Genomic DNA, 20,170 nt, shown 5'->3' on the forward strand with positions numbered 1-20,170 from the left:
ACATAAACACTGAAGTTTAATTGAATAAATCAAATAAAAACTATAAATAATCGTTGAGCTCATTTTGTCTTAAATACACTGAACAAAACCTAGTTAATAAAATAACTTTAAGTTCAATAAAATAAACACACAACAGTGCAAAAACCAAATTGACATTAAACATATTAAAAATATTTCAGGATTGTCAAATGTTGCTCTGATATCGGATGGATTTTCACTTTTTACTGATACCTCCCTGAGTTTTGTTCAACATCCTGCTACAACAAATACAACGCCGTCTAAAAAGTGTGTTCACTGTGACTAAGTATTAATATGTTTACTCATCTATTTATAACAATCCTAATTATATGAAAGGGCCAGTTTGTGGATGATAAAGTTATTTGATTGGGATTCAATCAAACTGTTAAAGTGACATACAAGTCTGTTTACATTATAGCCCTCGCAGAAGATTTTTTTTCTCCAGGTGACGTGCACTCATGTTTCAAAGGAGGCTTATCACACTGTTACTACTGCACAGTCATTAAGGTGCTTTCTTTTTCAAAACGGCATCGTCACAACTAGATCACTTCCTGCCCCAAATGAATGAGAAAACACACACATATCAACCATTCAAACAGTTCACAGCAACATCTCAAATGTTCTGTCCCTCATTTTCTTTTCTTTGAAATAATAAAACTTCTCCTCTGATTCGCCAAGGAGGGCTTGGCTGAACGGTGGCGGCCATCTTGTTTCGGGCTCACAGATGGGAGGAGGTGGAGAAGCAGAGTTTCAGGGTGAAGGGGTTTGAGCTGTCTGTAGGTTAGAGAGAGAGAGAGAGAGAGAGAGAGAAATACATATTAATAAAAACAAACACTGTTAAAAGCACATTGAGAAGGGATTTTCTGTTGCTATACAAAATGTTCATAGTTGGCCCCTTACTCCTGGCTCAAAAAGTGTTAGGGTGCTCGACAAAAGGTGAAAGAAAACTCCAGATTCACTTTGTAACCGGTTTGTCCATTGTGCTCTATATGTATCTTCTACATTTGTTTATGCTTTTTGAATATACAGATTGTTGCTTAGGACAAGGCATCTTAAAGCTGCAAAATGTAAAGAAATGAGAAAATCCATTAAACGTCTAGTGGGTCAAAGGTGATGATTGGGTGGGTTTGTTTCTGCACAAGTCTATACAATGTTTTTAAGGAAAAAACTGCTCATTGTGTGAAATGTTTTTGTCAGATACAATCAACACAATGAGTCTATTTGACAGGCAAACATCATGTAACATGCTCAACCTTCATCCCAGCAGAGAGGTTGTCCCCTCTGTTCCTGTTGTTGTTGTTTGTTTTTATACCAGGTCTGTTCGAGCCTGACATCTAGTGCTGAACACAGGTAGTGCTGCTTGATGCTGGATGACGTCACCTCCTGAGTCCAGCCAGCAGCTAAAGTTCATAACATGTTTGTCTTTTTCCACCAGTATGAGATATGTCTTGGTCATGTGATCATATGAACTCTCACTGTTGGTGGAGGTTATGTTTTTGTTTGTTGTCTGTTTGTATGCTGGATAATGAATTTGTTTTAGACAAGGTGAAAGGTTGTAGCAGGTGCCGAGGAACAGCCCATTAAATATCGGAGCGCACAGTATTTCTGATGCACAAATGAATATTCACTTTTGTGTATATTGAACAAAGGGCGTTGTGGCTTTGATGGAGGTCTGTGCTCTGAGTGAAGGATGAAGTAAAAAACCATTTCACTTCATCCTTCAAAACAACGGCCAACTGTGCGTCGAGATGAATGCTTGTGTGAGCATACTAATTTACTAAATACATCAAAGAATGGTAATACATGTTAGCATGCAATACTTTCACTCGTTGTCAACATACTAAGTATATCATTGCAGTGACTCCAAGGTAAAGAAGATAATAGAGATTCTTTAAATGCATCATCACACCCACAGTTGATATTTGAGGAAGTCTGCCTCTTCTCTTTCTGTCTGATAGAAAAGAACAATTTCAAAATGATTTCTTAATGAACAGCAGTGACTGCAGATCGTTCCTGTTGTCAGTGAGGTGGAATTTGCTGAGCACACCGATACACTGTTTAGTGTTTGTCAAGGTGATGCAGTAATAAAACGTTTTTGGTAAACTTGGTTTATTGATCACCACGCCCAGAACATATCCTACTGTTTAATCAGAATGTGTCAGTCGAGAACTTACTTGGTATTCTGATCTGATGATGGTTGAGGACGGTCAGAGCCTCCACAGCTTCAGTTTTATTGTCAAACTCCAGCAGACCAGATAGAGTCTTAGAGCTGGCTGCTGGGAGTAAGAAGAGGAGGAGGAGGAGGAGGAGGAGGAGGAGGAGGAGGAGGAGGAGGAGGAGGAAAACAATGAGGAAGCAGGAAAAATTGGAACAGAAGAAAATATGTCTCAGTTGAAAGATCTCTATTTTACAATACCTGTGTTCATCTATAAAACATTATTGAGATTTATGCTTCAGCTCCTCATCTGTTGTGTGATTGCTCAAACTCACGTTTCGCATCGAAGATCTTGAACTTGGTGAAGATGGGAACGTTGTGTTCAGTACAGAGCTGCAGATGAGAAAAGGGGAGAGAGGTCAGAGTGTTTTAATGAAAACAATTGTTCCTGCTTTTTATTTTCTGCCTTCAAAGGAAGATTACATTCTATCGTGGATCTGCTTGTATAGGTCCTACTAGTGTTGCACTTTCTACCTGTAATGTAGAATTTAGGGGAAATAAGTACATGCGCAAAAAACCCTGTGATTTTGACATTTGAATTATTTTATACATCTGTCACATTATTATAGAAACAAAACACAGTATAACATCTTTAAATACGTATTTGCTTGAGAAGGAATACGAATTTAGCAGGTCATGATTCAAAGCTGCTGTTTTGATGTTTTAAATGGTTGAAGTTAAACATACAATGGATATGATGTGGAGAAGTATCCTCAATATCTGAGAAAATACATCTCAAATTCCAAACAAATGTATTCAATATGTCAAGTGCTCTTAAAACTGCATCTAATTACTGAAGGTGTCCCACAGAGCTCAATCCTGGGCCCCTTTACTTTTCTCAGTTTACACCTCTTCAGAAAGCTCATCCAACATGTCAAACCATTAAAACCCCTCATGCAGGTGTGACCTCACCTTGTGCAGCTGGTGTTCGGTGAGGGTGGGCGGGGCGTTGTAGAAGTGCAGCACGGCGGCAGGCGGCTGGATGATGTTCCTGCTGCTCTGTGAGCTGCTGAAGCGGTTGTTTCTGGTCAGATTGAAGTCCTGATAGCTGCTGCTGCCATCCGTCAGCTCAAACACCTGACTGGGAATCACCGCCTGCTGCTTGGACACACTGAGAGGAGAAGGGAGGAGGAAATATGGAAGGAGACAGTATAAACAAAAACATGCAAAACCAAAAAGTTGTACTAAATTACCAGAACATTTGAATAAAAACAGGACTGAATGCTTGTTTTAGTATAATTTATAAACAGTTGGTGGTAGTAATATTCCAGTTGTTAAAGAGCAAAACAAAATGTATACATACATTATTATGACTTTGTTATCGTGACAGCAAACTATTAGAAGAAGATAATCAAAATCTATTCAATATCTATATGTTGATTTTTTTCTTCCTCATATTTTAGTGATATTTTGCACTCATGATTGCATATACTGTACAGATATGTATTGATGATCTTGTTCTCATAGTTTGCTATCACTATTATAAAATCATATTACATTCTGTTTACTTCTATTTCAGTGACATTTTGTTCTGATGGTTGCAAGCAAAAAGAAAGGTCAGCAGGTTGTTAGAATCAGTAAGATTCATGTCATGTCATTTTGGTCAGCATGCATTAAGATATCAGGACTCACCAGACATTGAGTTTTTTGCCAAACACTTTGATGGTGTTGAGGTGAGTCACAGCTCGATCCACGGCGTACTCATCCCCCATCTCCACCAATGCCGTGCCAGCAACACTCTTCATGAACTTCACCTGCAAACACAACCAATCAGGTCAGGTTTAAGATTATTTCTTCCACATTTATGACAGGTGACACAATTACATAGTTTCCTGTTTATTCCAAAATATGAGCACCTTCTCCACGTTGCCGTAAAGACAGAAGATGTTGAAGATGTGGCTGCAGTTCATCTTTGCAGGATGGAGGCCGCTCACCATGGCCACTGAGCTGGAGGCGGGGTGGTCCATGTAGGAGGAGGAAGAGGAGGTCTTATGGTGTAGCAGCGGGTAGGTTATCATGTCGTGCACCTCCTCACTGCTCCTCCTGTACCTGCTGTTGCCAGGCAGAGGCAGTAGGGGGCAGTGTTGGCCTGAAGAGATGCACACAACTCCAAGGTTAGACCATAAACCTCATATTATAACATTTAGACACACTGCAGGAATGTCAGGGATCAGGAGGAAAAGGGGTAGACAAGAGGGGTAAGCTGAGACACTAGCTGAGATACCAGCAGCACGGTGGACCATGTTTATTCCCCTTTCCAACATGGATTTAAAGCTCTACCTCACCCTCCATTTGGCAAATCGGACCACATTTCACTATTTGCACTTCCTTTTTTATTTGTTTTATTGTTTTATGTCTTATAGATATTTATGTTGGATTGTTGAAGGAGCCTGGTACTTAACTTATCTTTAATAACTACAATGTAGCTACCTTACATATGAAAATAAAGCCTTTGAATCTTTGAAAACAGACTGTACCATAGCCATTGGATGGATCTCGCCCAGGATGGGCCTGACGATGCCTCCCTTTCCCCCGCTCTGTAACACACACAAACACAAAACCTTAACCTAATAACAGCTGACAGAACGGTTGTTGCTAGTCTCTCTCTCTCTCTCTCTCTCTCTCTCTCTCTCTCTCTCTCTCTCTCCCTCTCTCATCTCGTCTCTCCTCTCTCTCATCCTCTCTTCTCTCTCTCTCCTCTCTCTCTCTCGGACACACACACACCACACACACACACACACACACACACACACACACACACACACACACACACACACACACACACACACCCACAACACACCACACACACACACACACACACACACACACACAGGGTGAAGTGTGTCTTGGTGTAATGGTCGGGTTTAGCAGCGGGTGGGGAAAGCGAGCGCTCCCTCTGTGATGGAAATCTATTTGCAGCCTCCCCAGCACCACCTTCAGGCTGCAGTTTAACCTCTGAGTCTCCAGGCAGAGCTCACTGAGCCTCAAGTCAACCTTCACACCAGGAATCATTTATCTGCATCTCACTGCCGCCATTTAGTGATGTGAATGCATAACTAGAACATTATATCGTCCCTTTAGGACGACATGTGCAAAGCAGTTGAGCATTTTATCACATTATATACAGATCTAACAAGACTAGGTTGAAACCTATGTGACTGGAGTGGATTGTATGACATATATTTAATAAGTATATGAGTGTGTTCAAATGCATATTAGTATCCTGGTTTGGAGTGTTTACATGATACATATCTCCTCTCTATGTTTGCATGTTTAAATAGTTATTACATTTTCTATGTGTCTATAACTCTTTTTGCAGATGTGTCTTGATTTCTCACCTTGCTAAACATTTGGATCGGATCACACTTTTGAATTCAGCACCTAGGGCCATATTCACAAGTGAAATAGCCTCTTAAAAGCCCTTCTTCCTAGTGTGTGTGTGTGTGTGTGTGTGTGTGTGTGTGTGTGTGTGTGTGTGTGTGTGTGTGTGTGTGTGTGTGTGTGTGTGTGTGTGTGTGTGTGGTGTCCTACCTCGCTGCAGGAGGAAGGGTTTGGTGTAATCCCAGCTGCTGTTGTCGTTGCGGACGACGTTCAGTCTGTTGGGCTGCAGGGGGCGACAGAGCACAGCACCTCTGGGTGGGTGTGTGTGCGTGGGCTTGAGACTGAGGCTGTGTGTGTGTGCATGCACCTGAGTGTGTGTTTGTCCGGAGCCCTGTGTGTGTGTATGTGTGTGTGTGTGTGTTTACCCGAGCGTACTCGATCTTGAGCGTGCAGCAGCCGGCGTAGATGTCGGCACCGTTCAGAGCCAGCTTGGCCTTCTGAGCGTCCTCCACTGACTCAAATGTTAACGAGCTTGTTAAGGGTGACTCATCATTATAAACATCAGACAGCCAATCAGAGGAGAGAAACACGACCTCCACTGTCCTCAAAAGGTCTACTGTCAGCTTCAGTAGATCTTAAATGACTTTAAATGCGCACATCATCATATTCTATCTACTGCATTAACAGTGAAGATAAATATGCTGGGCCCTATTCTGCAAATGTTCACGTCCATATTTGTATTGTGTGTCTCCACTGTGACATGTCTCCATGCTTTAATGTTCAAAAAGCCCAGAGACCAGTCTGCTCTGATTGGTTAGCTGCCGGCTCTGTTGTGATTGGTCAACCTGCTTAGAGATGTCCCGCCCCTTAGCCTATCACGTACAATGTGTTGGAGCGCTAGCCAATAGAAGCGCGAGTGTTACATGGTGATGTCACTATGTAAACAAAGGAGTCCAATGGAAGCGTTTCAGGCAGGGGGGAGTGTGAGGGAGAGACACTCCCTCCAACCTTTGCAGACTACTACAAAAACCTATATGACACCATGAAAGGGAAAACCAAAAAAGGCTCGGCCCCTTTAACTGCAGCTTCAATAGAATTACCGGTAAACTGTATTTCATGGGTGAAATGGAACTAAGTATATTCTAGAAAGTACAATAAATAAATAATGATGCATAAGGATATTCCACCATGGCCTGGATGCCGTTGCGTTTGAAGATCACGATGCGCAGGACGTTAACGATCGGGTTACAGACGGTGTACAGGACATCCTGAGAGAAACAAGAACAGTATGAATAAAAATAACAACAATAAGATATGGTAAGACACAGAGTATACACAGATATGAGAAAAGATAATAATCGATTAAATATATATACATGTCTATGTCCAAGTGCAAGTCTTAATCATGCATCATAAGTATATTCATCACACTTGATGTAAATAATATCCTGCTTATATCGTGTTAACAGAAAAATGGCCGCTTCAATAGTGATTTTAATTGTCAGGCAGTTTATGGATTTTTTATCTTCACGGTCATCTGTGTTTTTTCTTACTCCATGATGGTTTATTTCTATTTCTATTTTGAGATGTTTAGATGTTAGAATTGTTTATTTCTACTCTTTTAATTTGTTATTATGTGCAATGCCTTGTTTTGTGTTCTGCTGCTGCAGCAACAACATTTCCACATGTCAACTAATCTTGTCTTCATATAGTGCATTATACTGTAGGTAAGATACGGGTCTCATAGATGGATGGATGGGGGGGGGGATTTTGAAATGGAAGTAGAGATAATTCAACTCAATAAAGCTCTGGTTATGGAGGCTCAGCTGGACTCAGGGTGCTGATGGAGGCTCAGCTGGACTCAGGGTGCTGATGGAGGCTCAGCTGGACTCAGGGTGCTGATGGAGGCTCAGCTGGACTCAGGGTGCTGATGGAGGCTCAGCTGGACTCAGGGTGCTGATGGAGGTTCAGCTGGACTCAGGGTGCTGATGGAGGTTCAGCTGGACTCAGGGTGCTGATGGAGGTTCAGCTGGACTCAGGGTGCTGATGGAGGCTCAGCTGGACTCAGGGTGCTGATGGAGGTTCAGCTGGACTCAGGGTGCTGATGGAGGCTCAGCTGGACTCAGGGTGCTGATGGAGGTTCAGCTGGACTCAGGGTGCTGATGGAGGCTCAGCTGGACTCAGGGTGCTGATGGAGGCTCAGCTGGACTCAGGGTGCTGATGGAGGTTCAGCTGGACTCAGGGTGCTGATGGAGGTTCAGCTGGACTCAGGGTGCTGATGGAGGTTCAGCTGGACTCGGGGTGCTGATGGAGGAGGTTCAGCTGGACTCAGGGTGCTGATGGAGGTTCAGCTGGACTCAGGGTGCTGATGGAGGAGGTTCAGCTGGACTCAGGGTGTGTGGAGGTTTAGTAGCATGGCAATGGGGCTGAGCTTAATTCTGATATATTATTCAGTTTGTTTATTGTTTTGATTTACTATATTAAATATCCTGAAACCATCAAGTACAGAGCAGACTTTATTATTTATACGCGTCACAATAATGAGCGAAGTTTAGCCTCAGAGCGGCCGTATTCAATGGGAATATAGCCGCCACAACGGTAGTTCAGGTCAATAAGGAACAGGAGGTTCTGGACTCACGGTGATGGAGGTGCAGCTGATATACAGTAGTTGTGGTCAATAAGGAACAGGAGGTTCTGGACTCACGGTGATGGAGGTTCAGCTGATATACAGTAGTTGTGGTAAATAAGGAACAGGAGGTTCTGGACTCACGGTGATGGAGGTGCAGCTGATATACAGTAGTTGTGGTCAATAAGGAACAGGAGGTTCTGGACTCACGGTGGTGGAGGTTCAGCTGATATACAGTAGTTGTGGTAAATAAGGAACAGGAGGTTCTGGACTCACGGTGATGGAGGTTCAGCTGATATACAGTAGTTGTGGTCAATAAGGAACAGGAGGTTCTGGACTCACGGTGGTGGAGGTTCAGCTGATATACGGTAGTTGTGGTCAATAAGGAACAGGAGGTTCTGGACTCACCGTGATGGAGGTTCAGCTGATATACAGTAGTTGTGGTCAATAAGGAACAGGAGGTTCTGGACTCACCGTGATGGAGGTTCAGCTGATATACAGTAGTTGTGGTCAATAAGGAACAGGAGGTTCTGGACTCACGGTGATGGAGGTTCAGCTGATATACAGTAGTTGTGGTAAATAAGGAACAGGAGGTTCTGGACTCACGGTGGTGGAGGTTCAGCTGATATACAGTAGTTGTGGTAAATAAGGAACAAGAGGTTCTGGACTCACGGTGATGGAGGTTCAGCTGATATACAGTAGTTGTGGTAAATAAGGAACAGGAGGTTCTGGACTCACGGTGATGGAGGTGCAGCTGATATACAGTAGTTGTGGTCAATAAGGAACAGGAGGTTCTGGACTCACGGTGGTGGAGGTTCAGCTGATATACGGTAGTTGTGGTAAATAAGGAACAGGAGGTTCTGGACTCACGGTGGTGGAGGTTCAGCTGATATACAGTAGTTGTGGTCAATAAGGAACAGGAGGTTCTGGACTCACGGTGGTGGAGGTTCAGCTGATATACGGTAGTTGTGGTAAATAAGGAACAGGAGGTTCTGGACTCACGGTGGTGGAGGTTCAGCTGATATACAGTAGTTGTGGTCAATAAGGAACAGGAGGTTCTGGACTCACGGTGGTGGAGGTGCAGCTGATATACAGTAGTTGTGGTAAATAAGGAACAGGAGGTTCTGGACTCACGGTGATGGAGGTTCAGCTGATATACAGTAGTTGTGGTAAATAAGGAACAGGAGGTTCTGGACTCACGGTGGTAGAGGTTCAGCTGATATACAGTAGTTGTGGTAAATAAGGAACAAGAGGTTCTGGACTCACGGTGGTGGAGGTTCAGCTGATATACGGTAGTTGTGGTAAATAAGGAACAGGAGGTTCTGGACTCACGGTGGTGGAGGTTCAGCTGATATACAGTAGTTGTGGTAAATAAGGAACAAGAGGTTCTGGACTCACGGTGATGGAGGTTCAGCTGATATACAGTAGTTGTGGTAAATAAGGAACAGGAGGTTCTGGACTCACGGTAGTGGAGGTTCAGCTGATATATGGTAGTTGTGGTAAATAAGGAACAGGAGGTTCTGGACTCACGGTGGTGGAGGTTCAGCTGATATACAGTAGTTGTGGTAAATAAGGAACAGGAGGTTCTGGACTCACGGTGGTAGAGGTTCAGCTGATATACAGTAGTTGTGGTAAATAAGGAACAAGAGGTTCTGGACTCACGGTGGTGGAGGTTCAGCTGATATACGGTAGTTGTGGTAAATAAGGAACAGGAGGTTCTGGACTCACGGTGGTGGAGGTTCAGCTGATATACAGTAGTTGTGGTAAATAAGGAACAAGAGGTTCTGGACTCACGGTGATGGAGGTTCAGCTGATATACAGTAGTTGTGGTAAATAAGGAACAGGAGGTTCTGGACTCACGGTAGTGGAGGTTCAGCTGATATACGGTAGTTGTGGTAAATAAGGAACAGGAGGTTCTGGACTCACGGTGATGGAGGTGCAGCTGATATACAGTAGTTGTGGTCAATAAGGAACAGGAGGTTCTGGACTCACGGTGATGGAGGTTCAGCTGATATACAGTAGTTGTGGTAAATAAGGAACAGGAGGTTCTGGACTCACGGTGATGGAGGTGCAGCTGATATACAGTAGTTGTGGTCAATAAGGAACAGGAGGTTCTGGACTCACGGTGGTGGAGGTTCAGCTGATATACAGTAGTTGTGGTAAATAAGGAACAGGAGGTTCTGGACTCACGGTGATGGAGGTTCAGCTGATATACAGTAGTTGTGGTCAATAAGGAACAGGAGGTTCTGGACTCACGGTGGTGGAGGTTCAGCTGATATACGGTAGTTGTGGTCAATAAGGAACAGGAGGTTCTGGACTCACCGTGATGGAGGTTCAGCTGATATACAGTAGTTGTGGTCAATAAGGAACAGGAGGTTCTGGACTCACCGTGATGGAGGTTCAGCTGATATACAGTAGTTGTGGTCAATAAGGAACAGGAGGTTCTGGACTCACGGTGATGGAGGTTCAGCTGATATACAGTAGTTGTGGTAAATAAGGAACAGGAGGTTCTGGACTCACGGTGGTGGAGGTTCAGCTGATATACAGTAGTTGTGGTAAATAAGGAACAAGAGGTTCTGGACTCACGGTGATGGAGGTTCAGCTGATATACAGTAGTTGTGGTAAATAAGGAACAGGAGGTTCTGGACTCACGGTGATGGAGGTGCAGCTGATATACAGTAGTTGTGGTCAATAAGGAACAGGAGGTTCTGGACTCACGGTGGTGGAGGTTCAGCTGATATACGGTAGTTGTGGTAAATAAGGAACAGGAGGTTCTGGACTCACGGTGGTGGAGGTTCAGCTGATATACAGTAGTTGTGGTCAATAAGGAACAGGAGGTTCTGGACTCACGGTGGTGGAGGTTCAGCTGATATACGGTAGTTGTGGTAAATAAGGAACAGGAGGTTCTGGACTCACGGTGGTGGAGGTTCAGCTGATATACAGTAGTTGTGGTCAATAAGGAACAGGAGGTTCTGGACTCACGGTGGTGGAGGTGCAGCTGATATACAGTAGTTGTGGTAAATAAGGAACAGGAGGTTCTGGACTCACGGTGATGGAGGTTCAGCTGATATACAGTAGTTGTGGTAAATAAGGAACAGGAGGTTCTGGACTCACGGTGGTAGAGGTTCAGCTGATATACAGTAGTTGTGGTAAATAAGGAACAAGAGGTTCTGGACTCACGGTGGTGGAGGTTCAGCTGATATACGGTAGTTGTGGTAAATAAGGAACAGGAGGTTCTGGACTCACGGTGGTGGAGGTTCAGCTGATATACAGTAGTTGTGGTAAATAAGGAACAAGAGGTTCTGGACTCACGGTGATGGAGGTTCAGCTGATATACAGTAGTTGTGGTAAATAAGGAACAGGAGGTTCTGGACTCACGGTAGTGGAGGTTCAGCTGATATATGGTAGTTGTGGTAAATAAGGAACAGGAGGTTCTGGACTCACGGTGGTGGAGGTTCAGCTGATATACAGTAGTTGTGGTAAATAAGGAACAGGAGGTTCTGGACTCACGGTGGTAGAGGTTCAGCTGATATACAGTAGTTGTGGTAAATAAGGAACAAGAGGTTCTGGACTCACGGTGGTGGAGGTTCAGCTGATATACGGTAGTTGTGGTAAATAAGGAACAGGAGGTTCTGGACTCACGGTGGTGGAGGTTCAGCTGATATACAGTAGTTGTGGTAAATAAGGAACAAGAGGTTCTGGACTCACGGTGATGGAGGTTCAGCTGATATACAGTAGTTGTGGTAAATAAGGAACAGGAGGTTCTGGACTCACGGTAGTGGAGGTTCAGCTGATATACGGTAGTTGTGGTAAATAAGGAACAGGAGGTTCTGGACTCACGGTGGTGGAGGTTCAGCTGATATACAGTAGTTGTGGTAAATAAGGAACAGGAGGTTCTGGACTCACGGTGGTGACGGGGTACAGCGGGTTCTGGACGGACAGCAGCAGGACTTTGTTCCCGCTGCTGGGGTCGTCTATGTTGGTGGGTCTGGTGATCCTCTGGCTGGTGGAGAAGTTGAAGAAGGCCTGCTGCTCGGCGATGCAAACCGCATCACGATTTCCACTCGACACGCAGCGCTCGGCACTCTCCACGCTGTCGAACTCCACCAGGGCCTGGCGCTTAAACGGCATCATCATCACGTAACTAAAACCAGAGAGAAAGAGAGGTACTAAATCAAGGTTGAGGTTTTTTCTGGGTCCTGCTGCCTTTTATTAAATCAAATAAGTATCTAACACTGCACTGTAACTTTTGTGTGCGTTTTATACCTGTCTTAATCTATTCAAGCTTGTATTTGTTTTCATTCTCTTGGCTTTTTATTGACTTCAATTAAAGTGCACCAATCATGCTATTTTTAGGCAATAGCATAGGTCTCACATATATAATATATATGTCTATGAAGTGTTTTGCTCCAAACACCAAACAGATCACTCATTCTAGCCATGCCTCATATCCCTCTATTTCACTTCCTGTTTCAAAAGTGCTGATTTTGGGTATAAAGCCGTAAAAGACATCAACAAGTGCATTTTGCATGATAGGTCCCCTTTAAGTCATATTGTGTCTTTGTTATCCTATGTCCGATTGTTTTTTCGTAAAGCAGTTTGAATTGTCGGTTTTGTGTTTTCTCCAATGTGGTGTGTAAATAAACTTCGCTTGCCAGTCTTTGTGTAAGTGCAAGCTCCAGGTTAAAGCTGCTGTTTTTTGTTTTAGAGCTCTATGGAAAGTAGGTATATTATTTAAAAAGATTAGATGCTAAAAATACAAGTTTTACAAGATTTATCGAAGAGTCCAATATTGTTGACTGTCAATTCCTTTGTATGTATTGTCAAAAAGGTCGAACAATGATCAGAAGTTACCAAAATAAAAAGGAAAATTATTTTTAATATCAACCAAATTCCTGAATAAAAACTGCTTAACTGCTAAAAGAGATGCCAGTGATATTTACATATGGATACTGGCTCTGTAATCTGAGAGCTTTTTAAATCCCCAGCTCACAGGAAAATGCTGCCTCCTCAAAATAAACGTGGCTCGCTTTTACATAATCCTCCTCACTCTGGCTTCCTCTTTTATGGCTGTGTGCTGCAGTTGATTCATGATGGTTAGTATCATCAATGTGAACGCCTCAGCTCTTTTGATCTGTTCAAAATGGCGTTGAATTATTCTTATGATAATGATGCTATGATCGCAACAAGAAGTGGCAATGCTGGAGAAAAGACTTTGTGAGGTTTTGACTGCGAGAGAGCATTACAACCTGATGATCTGCAGGTGAGGCAGCAGAGGCTTGTTGTGTGATGAATGTCTGCAAATCATGTTGTTCTGATGGACAGCAAACCACATCAGACTGCACCTCAATATCCGGCTAATATGTGTACATAATTCAACACCTCAGCCATTTAATGTGTGTGAGCAGCCGGATACAGACAGTAATAGTCGATTCAGTAATTAAAACAGTTGTGTTGGTGAAGTCTAGACTTAATCAAACATGTTACACATCTTATGAGAATGTGTGAGACTGTTCAAGGTTAAATGCAAATACTAGACATTGCATTGTATGTAGTGAGTATTTTTAAGTACACTAAAAAAACGGAAACGTTGACTTGACACATTTCACACAACTGTATTAGGTTAGTTGAAAGCAATACTATTAAGTTGAACCTAATATTGTATTGTTTAAACTTAATATTATTGCTTTCAACTAACCTAATACAGATATGTGAAATTTAATTAATTTAATTCAAGTCAACGTTTCCGTTTTTCCAGCGCACTTAAAAATACTCATTACATAAAATGCTATGTCTAGTATTCTTATTTAACCGTGGAAAACCATTTAATTAAAGTCTAATAAGTGTAATAAGTTACCAGATGTTGCCAAACTTGTCGAGTGCCTCCACCAGGTCGGCCTCCACCACGGCGTCACAGAGCCCTCGGACGTGGACCACCGGGGAGGGGGGGATACAGTGAGTGTCGTCCACGCCGCTCTGCAGAGGAATGACAAATAATAAATAAATGTAAATAATAACACATGCTTTGTTGAGGTTGCTTGATCACGGCAGGGCGATAGTTTAATATAAAGTACTGTACTCGGTTTCTAACATATTTATATTTTGTGTAAATGCTGTCTTTATTTGTAATTTGCTATAATTTTCGGAAAAATAGTTGTTAAATAGTAAAACAAATAATCTTCTTAGTTAAAAAAACAACAACGTATTCTTCTTTCTGTGCCTTTGAATGCACCATTTAAAGGGCCCATGTCATGCTTTTCCGGTTATTACCCATCCCCTTGTGTTATGAAGGTTTGTCTGCATGTAAACGGTCTGCAGAGTCACAAACCCTCAAAGTCCACCCTGTAGCGAGTAACACTCTAACACAGAAAATACCTGTCTGTGCTGCCCCAGGAGATTTCTTTTTCCATTGTTTACTTCCTGGGTTCTGTGACGTGTGCACACCCAAATCAACAACAAATGACCGGATTGGCCCAAATGGACCAATGCGTGGAGCACCGGGATCCCTTGACTAACTAACAGGGAGTCCCATTGACTTGCATAGAGCTCCCTGAATGCTGGTAATAGACGAGTTGGGATCGTGGAGAAATTCTCTCCGCAGACCCATTCTCACAGCGTTATAAACCTTTTTCTTACTCAATATCAAGCCACACTTATTGTTTTTACTTCGGCTGTGAGTGTTTGTGTGCTCAGGATGAGTTTTGCTTGTTCTCGCTGTATCGCCGACCAATCAGAGCACACTGGGCTCACAGGGAGGGGGGGGGGCAGGAGCTCCAACAAGCCGTGTAGGACAGAGAGTGAATACACAGACTATACAGAGATGCTGTTTGAGAAACCAATGTGAGTTGGAAAATTGAACAATGTAAATCTATTCTAGTAGACCTCAACAATGGAATTATGATCAGTAGAAATGGCCATGACATGGGACCTTTAAGACAAAGCAAATTCCTCATATGTGTAAACCTTCTTGATCGAAACGATTCTGATTTATCGTCTTTTAATAGAATTGTATTATAAAATCCTAAATTATCACGATACACAATTGTGTTGCTAAATCTGATTAAATCTTCTGATGGAATATAATTTGAATGATTAAGGTTTCGTTTTTTAAATCATCGCACTTCATATTGCACTTCAATGTGATCAACGAATGGCTGCTTTTATTTGCGGTCCATGGCGTAGAAAGTAATGTTGGTCTACGCTCTAATATGATGGATGTACCAAGTGTCCTGTCTTGTTGTGGGTGTGACTAACAGGGTGTTGCTGTGTCTTCGCAGGAAACTGAAGAACGCACTGAGTCTAGGTGAGAAGGAAAACTCTTCTCACGGCGATGGTGAGATATCAGAGCGTTAACCGTCGCTCTCAGGAAGTGCTGCAGATTTTGCAGTCTGAACAGTGTTGCTGCAGCAGGTTCAGACTCTCAGCACCGACGTCAGCAGGAAACACTCTCTGATTGTTAACCTCTTCATGAAGACACGTTTCCTTTCTTTTACTATTTTCGTTCATGCACAGATGTAGGTGTCTCATGCCTCGTACACTTTGCTAATTGCACTGTACATGGAGCATCTTCCAAAACTCAACAGTAACAATCAACACAAACATCACTAATCAGCTGTCACACCAGAGAAGTGGCTTTTATTGTATATCGTTTGCCGTGTAAAGAATTCTCCAAATCTGTGTAAGCAAACCTTGTTCTGACTTGTTACAGGTTTTCTTTTTTTTAATGTATGGGTAATGGACCTCGTTTACACAAAATAAAATGTCTGTAATGTCTGATTTAAAAAAGGCCACACATATTGAATGAGCAAGCAGTGTGTGGCTGTATTTCTAAAACATGTATAAATATGGTAAATGTATTATTGTTTCTACTTTAATATTTTGTATATTTGTTTCATATATGCATTAGTTATGTGTGCTTTTGTATTTAATGTTTCCTTCATTATAGGTTGTCTTATATGTCAATTTGCCTATTCTACTTCTGGACATATCCAAGTTAATGTAAGATTATTACAGTATGTACTCTTGCATTTATCTGTACACGTTATTCCTTTCTTTATATATTTTTTTCATGCATCTTACAAATTGCACTGTAAATGGAGCATCTTCCAAAATCAACCGAACTCAACAATAGCAATCAACACAAACATCACTCAGCAGCTGTCACACCAGAGAAGTGGCAGGTAAAGTAGTAGCTGGGATGTGCTATAAAATGTCATATTTTCTGCAGAGTCGACACATGGGAGTCTGTTGACGGCAGCAGCGTGAGACATGTTTGCATTAACTGACCACTGTCTCATGCTATTATCAATCACACTATCTGCAGCCCGTGTGGCTTTTTATTTTGGTCTGCATGGGCCTTTTTCTGTCTCGCTGCAGTGGTGGACTGTGGGTGTTAACCTCAAACTTCAGCAGCTCCCTTCACAGAAAACGTATGAAGTTATACAAATCTTTACAGACTGAGGTCCCTTCAGACGAGTGTGCACACAAATGCACCTACGCAGGGCTGCTATAGCAACAGCAAGCGAGCGGCAGGTGGTGGAAACATGCACAGCGTTGAGAAGAACGAAAAGGTGTTGGAGATGTTCTCACGAGTCGACAGCATAAGCAAAGGTTCTCCCACAGACATTGAGGCAGTGAGACGGATCGATTCAAAATCAACTTGAAATGTTATCGGCACACAGTAAGGAAGATTTTAGTGTCTGGGCTTTACTTTCGTTAAACGTGATTAAAGTGAGTCATTTCATAAATCACTGGAAAGTGTTCAGCTAGCTAACATGTCATGTAACCAACGTAACCCCAATGACTAAAGCAGTGCTTCCGCTGTAATCGTCCTCATCCCACATCGTAGTTTCTCTTTGTGGCAGCGTTAGATCCTCCTCCTCCTGTTGTCTCTCCTCTACAGGAGTACAGTGGAGGCTCAAACAGCTCGGTCACCATGGTGATGACTGAGGCCAGCTTTCTTTGCTGCATGCATGTCTTATTTAGTGTGTGTGTGTGTGTGTGTGTGTGTGTGTGTGTGTGTGTGTGTGTCTGAGGGTGAGCATTCAAAGACATGCTGCTCCCGTCCTGTCAAGACAAGCCGCTGTATCATTGCAAATCTGTCCGACCCTCCTCCTCCTCCTCTTGCTGTCTTCATCTTCATCACCTCCTCCTCTTCCTCCTACCCTCCTCCTCCCTCCTGCAGGCGTCATCTTCATCACCTCCTCCTCTTCCTCCCTGACATGTCACTGTAAGCATTACCCGGTATACTGCTGAGCTAACGAGCTTTTAAAGTGGCAACCTCGGCAGAATGATACATTATTTATAAACCCCAGCGTGTGCACGTGGGTCTCTGTGTGTGTGTGTGTGTGTGTGTGTGTGTGTGTGTGTGTGTGTGTGTGTGTGTGTGTGTGTGTGTGTGTGTGTGTGTGTGTGTGTGTGTTCGCTCTACGATGTCTGAAGGAGGTTCAACACACTTTTATAGTTTTTTTTATACGCAAACTGAAATAACATGATTGATCAATGCGTTAGATTAGGGCTTTCCCGAATCTGAGTATTTGGGTTTGAATTGGATTTGGCTGTCTAATAACAAAACTCAACTATTCGTTCCATTTTTGACCCAAAACACGTCTTCTTGACCATGCTAATTTAGTCTGACTTTTATTCCGTGTCATTAACATTCATATCTAATTTTATAGCCTATAGTTAAAAAAAGCTCTTTATTTCTCTCATACTGCAGAACCTCTTTTCACCCTCTGTCTGAAACCAGAGCCCAGTCTGCTCTGATTGGTTAGCTGGCCGGCTCCGTTGGGATTGGTCAACCGCTTAGAGATGTCCCGTCCCGTGTCACGTACAATGTGTTTCAGCACTAGAAGTGAGAGTGTCACATAGTGATGTCATTATTTTATGGAAGTAAACAAAGTCCAATTGAGGCCTTTCAGGCAGGGGGGGAGAGAAACTCCCTCTGGAGACCATTTACATGCACTAAAACCTATTACATTACATTGCATTTAGCTGACGCTTTTATCCAAAGCGACTTACAATAAGTGCGTTCAACCAACAAACCTGAAGAAAACAGAATCATATAAAATACATCAGGTTTCATAGAGCCAAACATTTCAAGTGCTGCTCAACTGGCTTTAGATAAGCCAGCCCTTTGTTAGTATATAAGTGCTCTGTTAGCAGTTCTTTGTTAGTAATTCTATCGCTCGAGGTGGAGTCGAAAGAGATGAGTTTTCAGTCTCTCCCGGAAGGTGTGTAAGCTATCTGCTGTCCTGATGTCAATGGGAGCTCATTCCACCATCTTGGAGCCAGGATAGCAAACCCACGTGTTTCTGCTGATGGGAACTTGGGTCCCCCTCGCAGTGAGGGTGCAGCGAGTCGTTTGGTTGATGCAGAGCTGAGTGCACGTGCTGGGGTGTACGGTTTAACCATGTCCTGGATGTAGGAAGGGCCAGATCCATCGCAGCATGGTACGCAAGTACCATTGTCTTGAAGTGGATTCTAGCAGTTACCGGAAGCCAGTGGAGGGAGCGGAGGAGCGGCGTGGTGTGGGAGAATTTAGGAAGGTTGAAGACCAGACGAGCCGCTGCATTCTGGATGAGCTGCAGAGGTCGGATGGCACATGCAGGTAGACCAGCCAGGAGGGAGTTGCAGTAGTCTAGGCGTGAGGTGACGAGAGCCTGGACCAGAACCTGCGTGGCTTTCTGGGTCAGCTGGGGACGCGTCCTCCTGATGTTGTAAAGCGTGTATCTGCAGCAGCGGGTTGTAGCAGCGATGTTTGCAGTGAAGGACAGGTTGTTATCTAGGATCACACCCAGATTCCTTGCAGTCTGGATCGGGGAAACAACAGAGGTGCCGATGTTGATTGTCAGGTCAAGAGTGGGACCATCTTTTCCCGGAAGGAAAAGCAGTTCAGTTTTGTCAAGGTTGAGCTTGAGGTGATGAGCAGACATCCACTGAGAGATGTCAGCTAGACAAGCAGAGATGCGTGCGACGACCTGGGTCTCTGAGCGGGGAAAGGACAGAATTAATTGGGTGTCGTCAGCATAGTAGTGGTATGAAAAACCATGCGGGCTAATGACAGATCCGAGAGAGTTTGTGTACAAGGAGAAGAGGAGGGGACCAAGAACAGAGCCCTGAGGGACCCCTGTAGTTAATTGACAAGGGTCGGACTCGGACCCTCTCCAAGTAACCCTGTAGGTGCGGTCTTTGAGGTATGAGGTGAGGAGGGAAAGTGCAGAGCCTGAAACTCCAAGTTCTTGGAGAGTGCGAAGGAGGATCTGATGGTTCACCGTGTCGAATGCAGCAGACAGGTCCAACAGGATGATGACAGAGGAGAGGGAGGCTGCTTTGGCCGTGTGCAGTTCCTCAGTGACAGCAAGGAGGGCAGTTTCTGTGGAGTGACCTGCCTTGAAACCAGACTGGTGCGGATCCAGAAGGTTGTTCTGATGGAGATAACAGGAGAGCTGTCTAAAGACAGCGCGTTCAAGTGTTTTAGACAGGAACGGGAGGAGAGAGACAGGCCAGTAGTTTATAACATCAGGCGGGTCGAGAGTGGGTTTCTTCAGGAGAGGGTTTACTCTCGCCTCCTTGAGACTGTTTGGAAAGTGACCAGACGTTAGAGAAGTGTTGATGAAATGGGTGAGAAACGGTAGAATATCAGGAGCGATAGTCTGAAGGAGGTTTGAAGGGATCGGGTCCAGAGGACAGGTGGTAGGGCGGGCAGAGGTAATGAGGGTAAGAACCTCACTTGGAGAGAGAGGGGAAAAGGAGGTCAGTGTGCGGGTGGAAGGAGGGTCTGGTGACCCAGCGGTGAGTAGAGGTGAGTCAGAAAAATAAGAGCGAATATCATCAGCCTTTTTTTCAAAGTGGTTAACAAAGTCGCTTGACAGAAGGGAGGAAGCTTTGGAGGGGATCCAGGAGGGAGGAGAAGATGGAAAATAGTTTTTTGGGATTGGAATATGAAGATTGGATCTTATCTTGAAAGAAAGGGCTTTTTGCCTGAGAGA

General features: G+C 43.6%; 1 protein-coding gene across 1 annotated transcript in view; it reads right to left on the reverse strand.

Annotated features, from left to right (window-relative positions):
- Positions 1 to 597: 597 nt before the first annotated feature.
- LOC117450045 (heterogeneous nuclear ribonucleoprotein L-like) overlaps positions 598 to 20,170 on the reverse strand; it is a 28,777-nt gene continuing 9,204 nt past the window's right edge. Inside the window, exons 2-13 of the mRNA XM_071204787.1 lie at positions 14,038 to 14,156; positions 12,087 to 12,324; positions 6,735 to 6,822; positions 5,980 to 6,074; positions 5,765 to 5,837; positions 4,711 to 4,770; positions 4,090 to 4,322; positions 3,866 to 3,987; positions 3,146 to 3,344; positions 2,509 to 2,566; positions 2,193 to 2,291; positions 598 to 792 (exon numbers count right to left, since the gene is read on the reverse strand). Of these exons, the coding sequence (XP_071060888.1) occupies positions 737 to 792; positions 2,193 to 2,291; positions 2,509 to 2,566; positions 3,146 to 3,344; positions 3,866 to 3,987; positions 4,090 to 4,322; positions 4,711 to 4,770; positions 5,765 to 5,837; positions 5,980 to 6,074; positions 6,735 to 6,822; positions 12,087 to 12,324; positions 14,038 to 14,156 (1,440 nt within the window). The 3' untranslated portion in view covers positions 598 to 736. The remainder of the gene's footprint in view (positions 793 to 2,192; positions 2,292 to 2,508; positions 2,567 to 3,145; positions 3,345 to 3,865; positions 3,988 to 4,089; positions 4,323 to 4,710; positions 4,771 to 5,764; positions 5,838 to 5,979; positions 6,075 to 6,734; positions 6,823 to 12,086; positions 12,325 to 14,037; positions 14,157 to 20,170) is intronic.

Source organism: Pseudochaenichthys georgianus, chromosome 1 (assembly GCF_902827115.2).
Source record: "Pseudochaenichthys georgianus chromosome 1, fPseGeo1.2, whole genome shotgun sequence".
NCBI lineage: Eukaryota > Metazoa > Chordata > Actinopteri > Perciformes > Channichthyidae > Pseudochaenichthys > Pseudochaenichthys georgianus.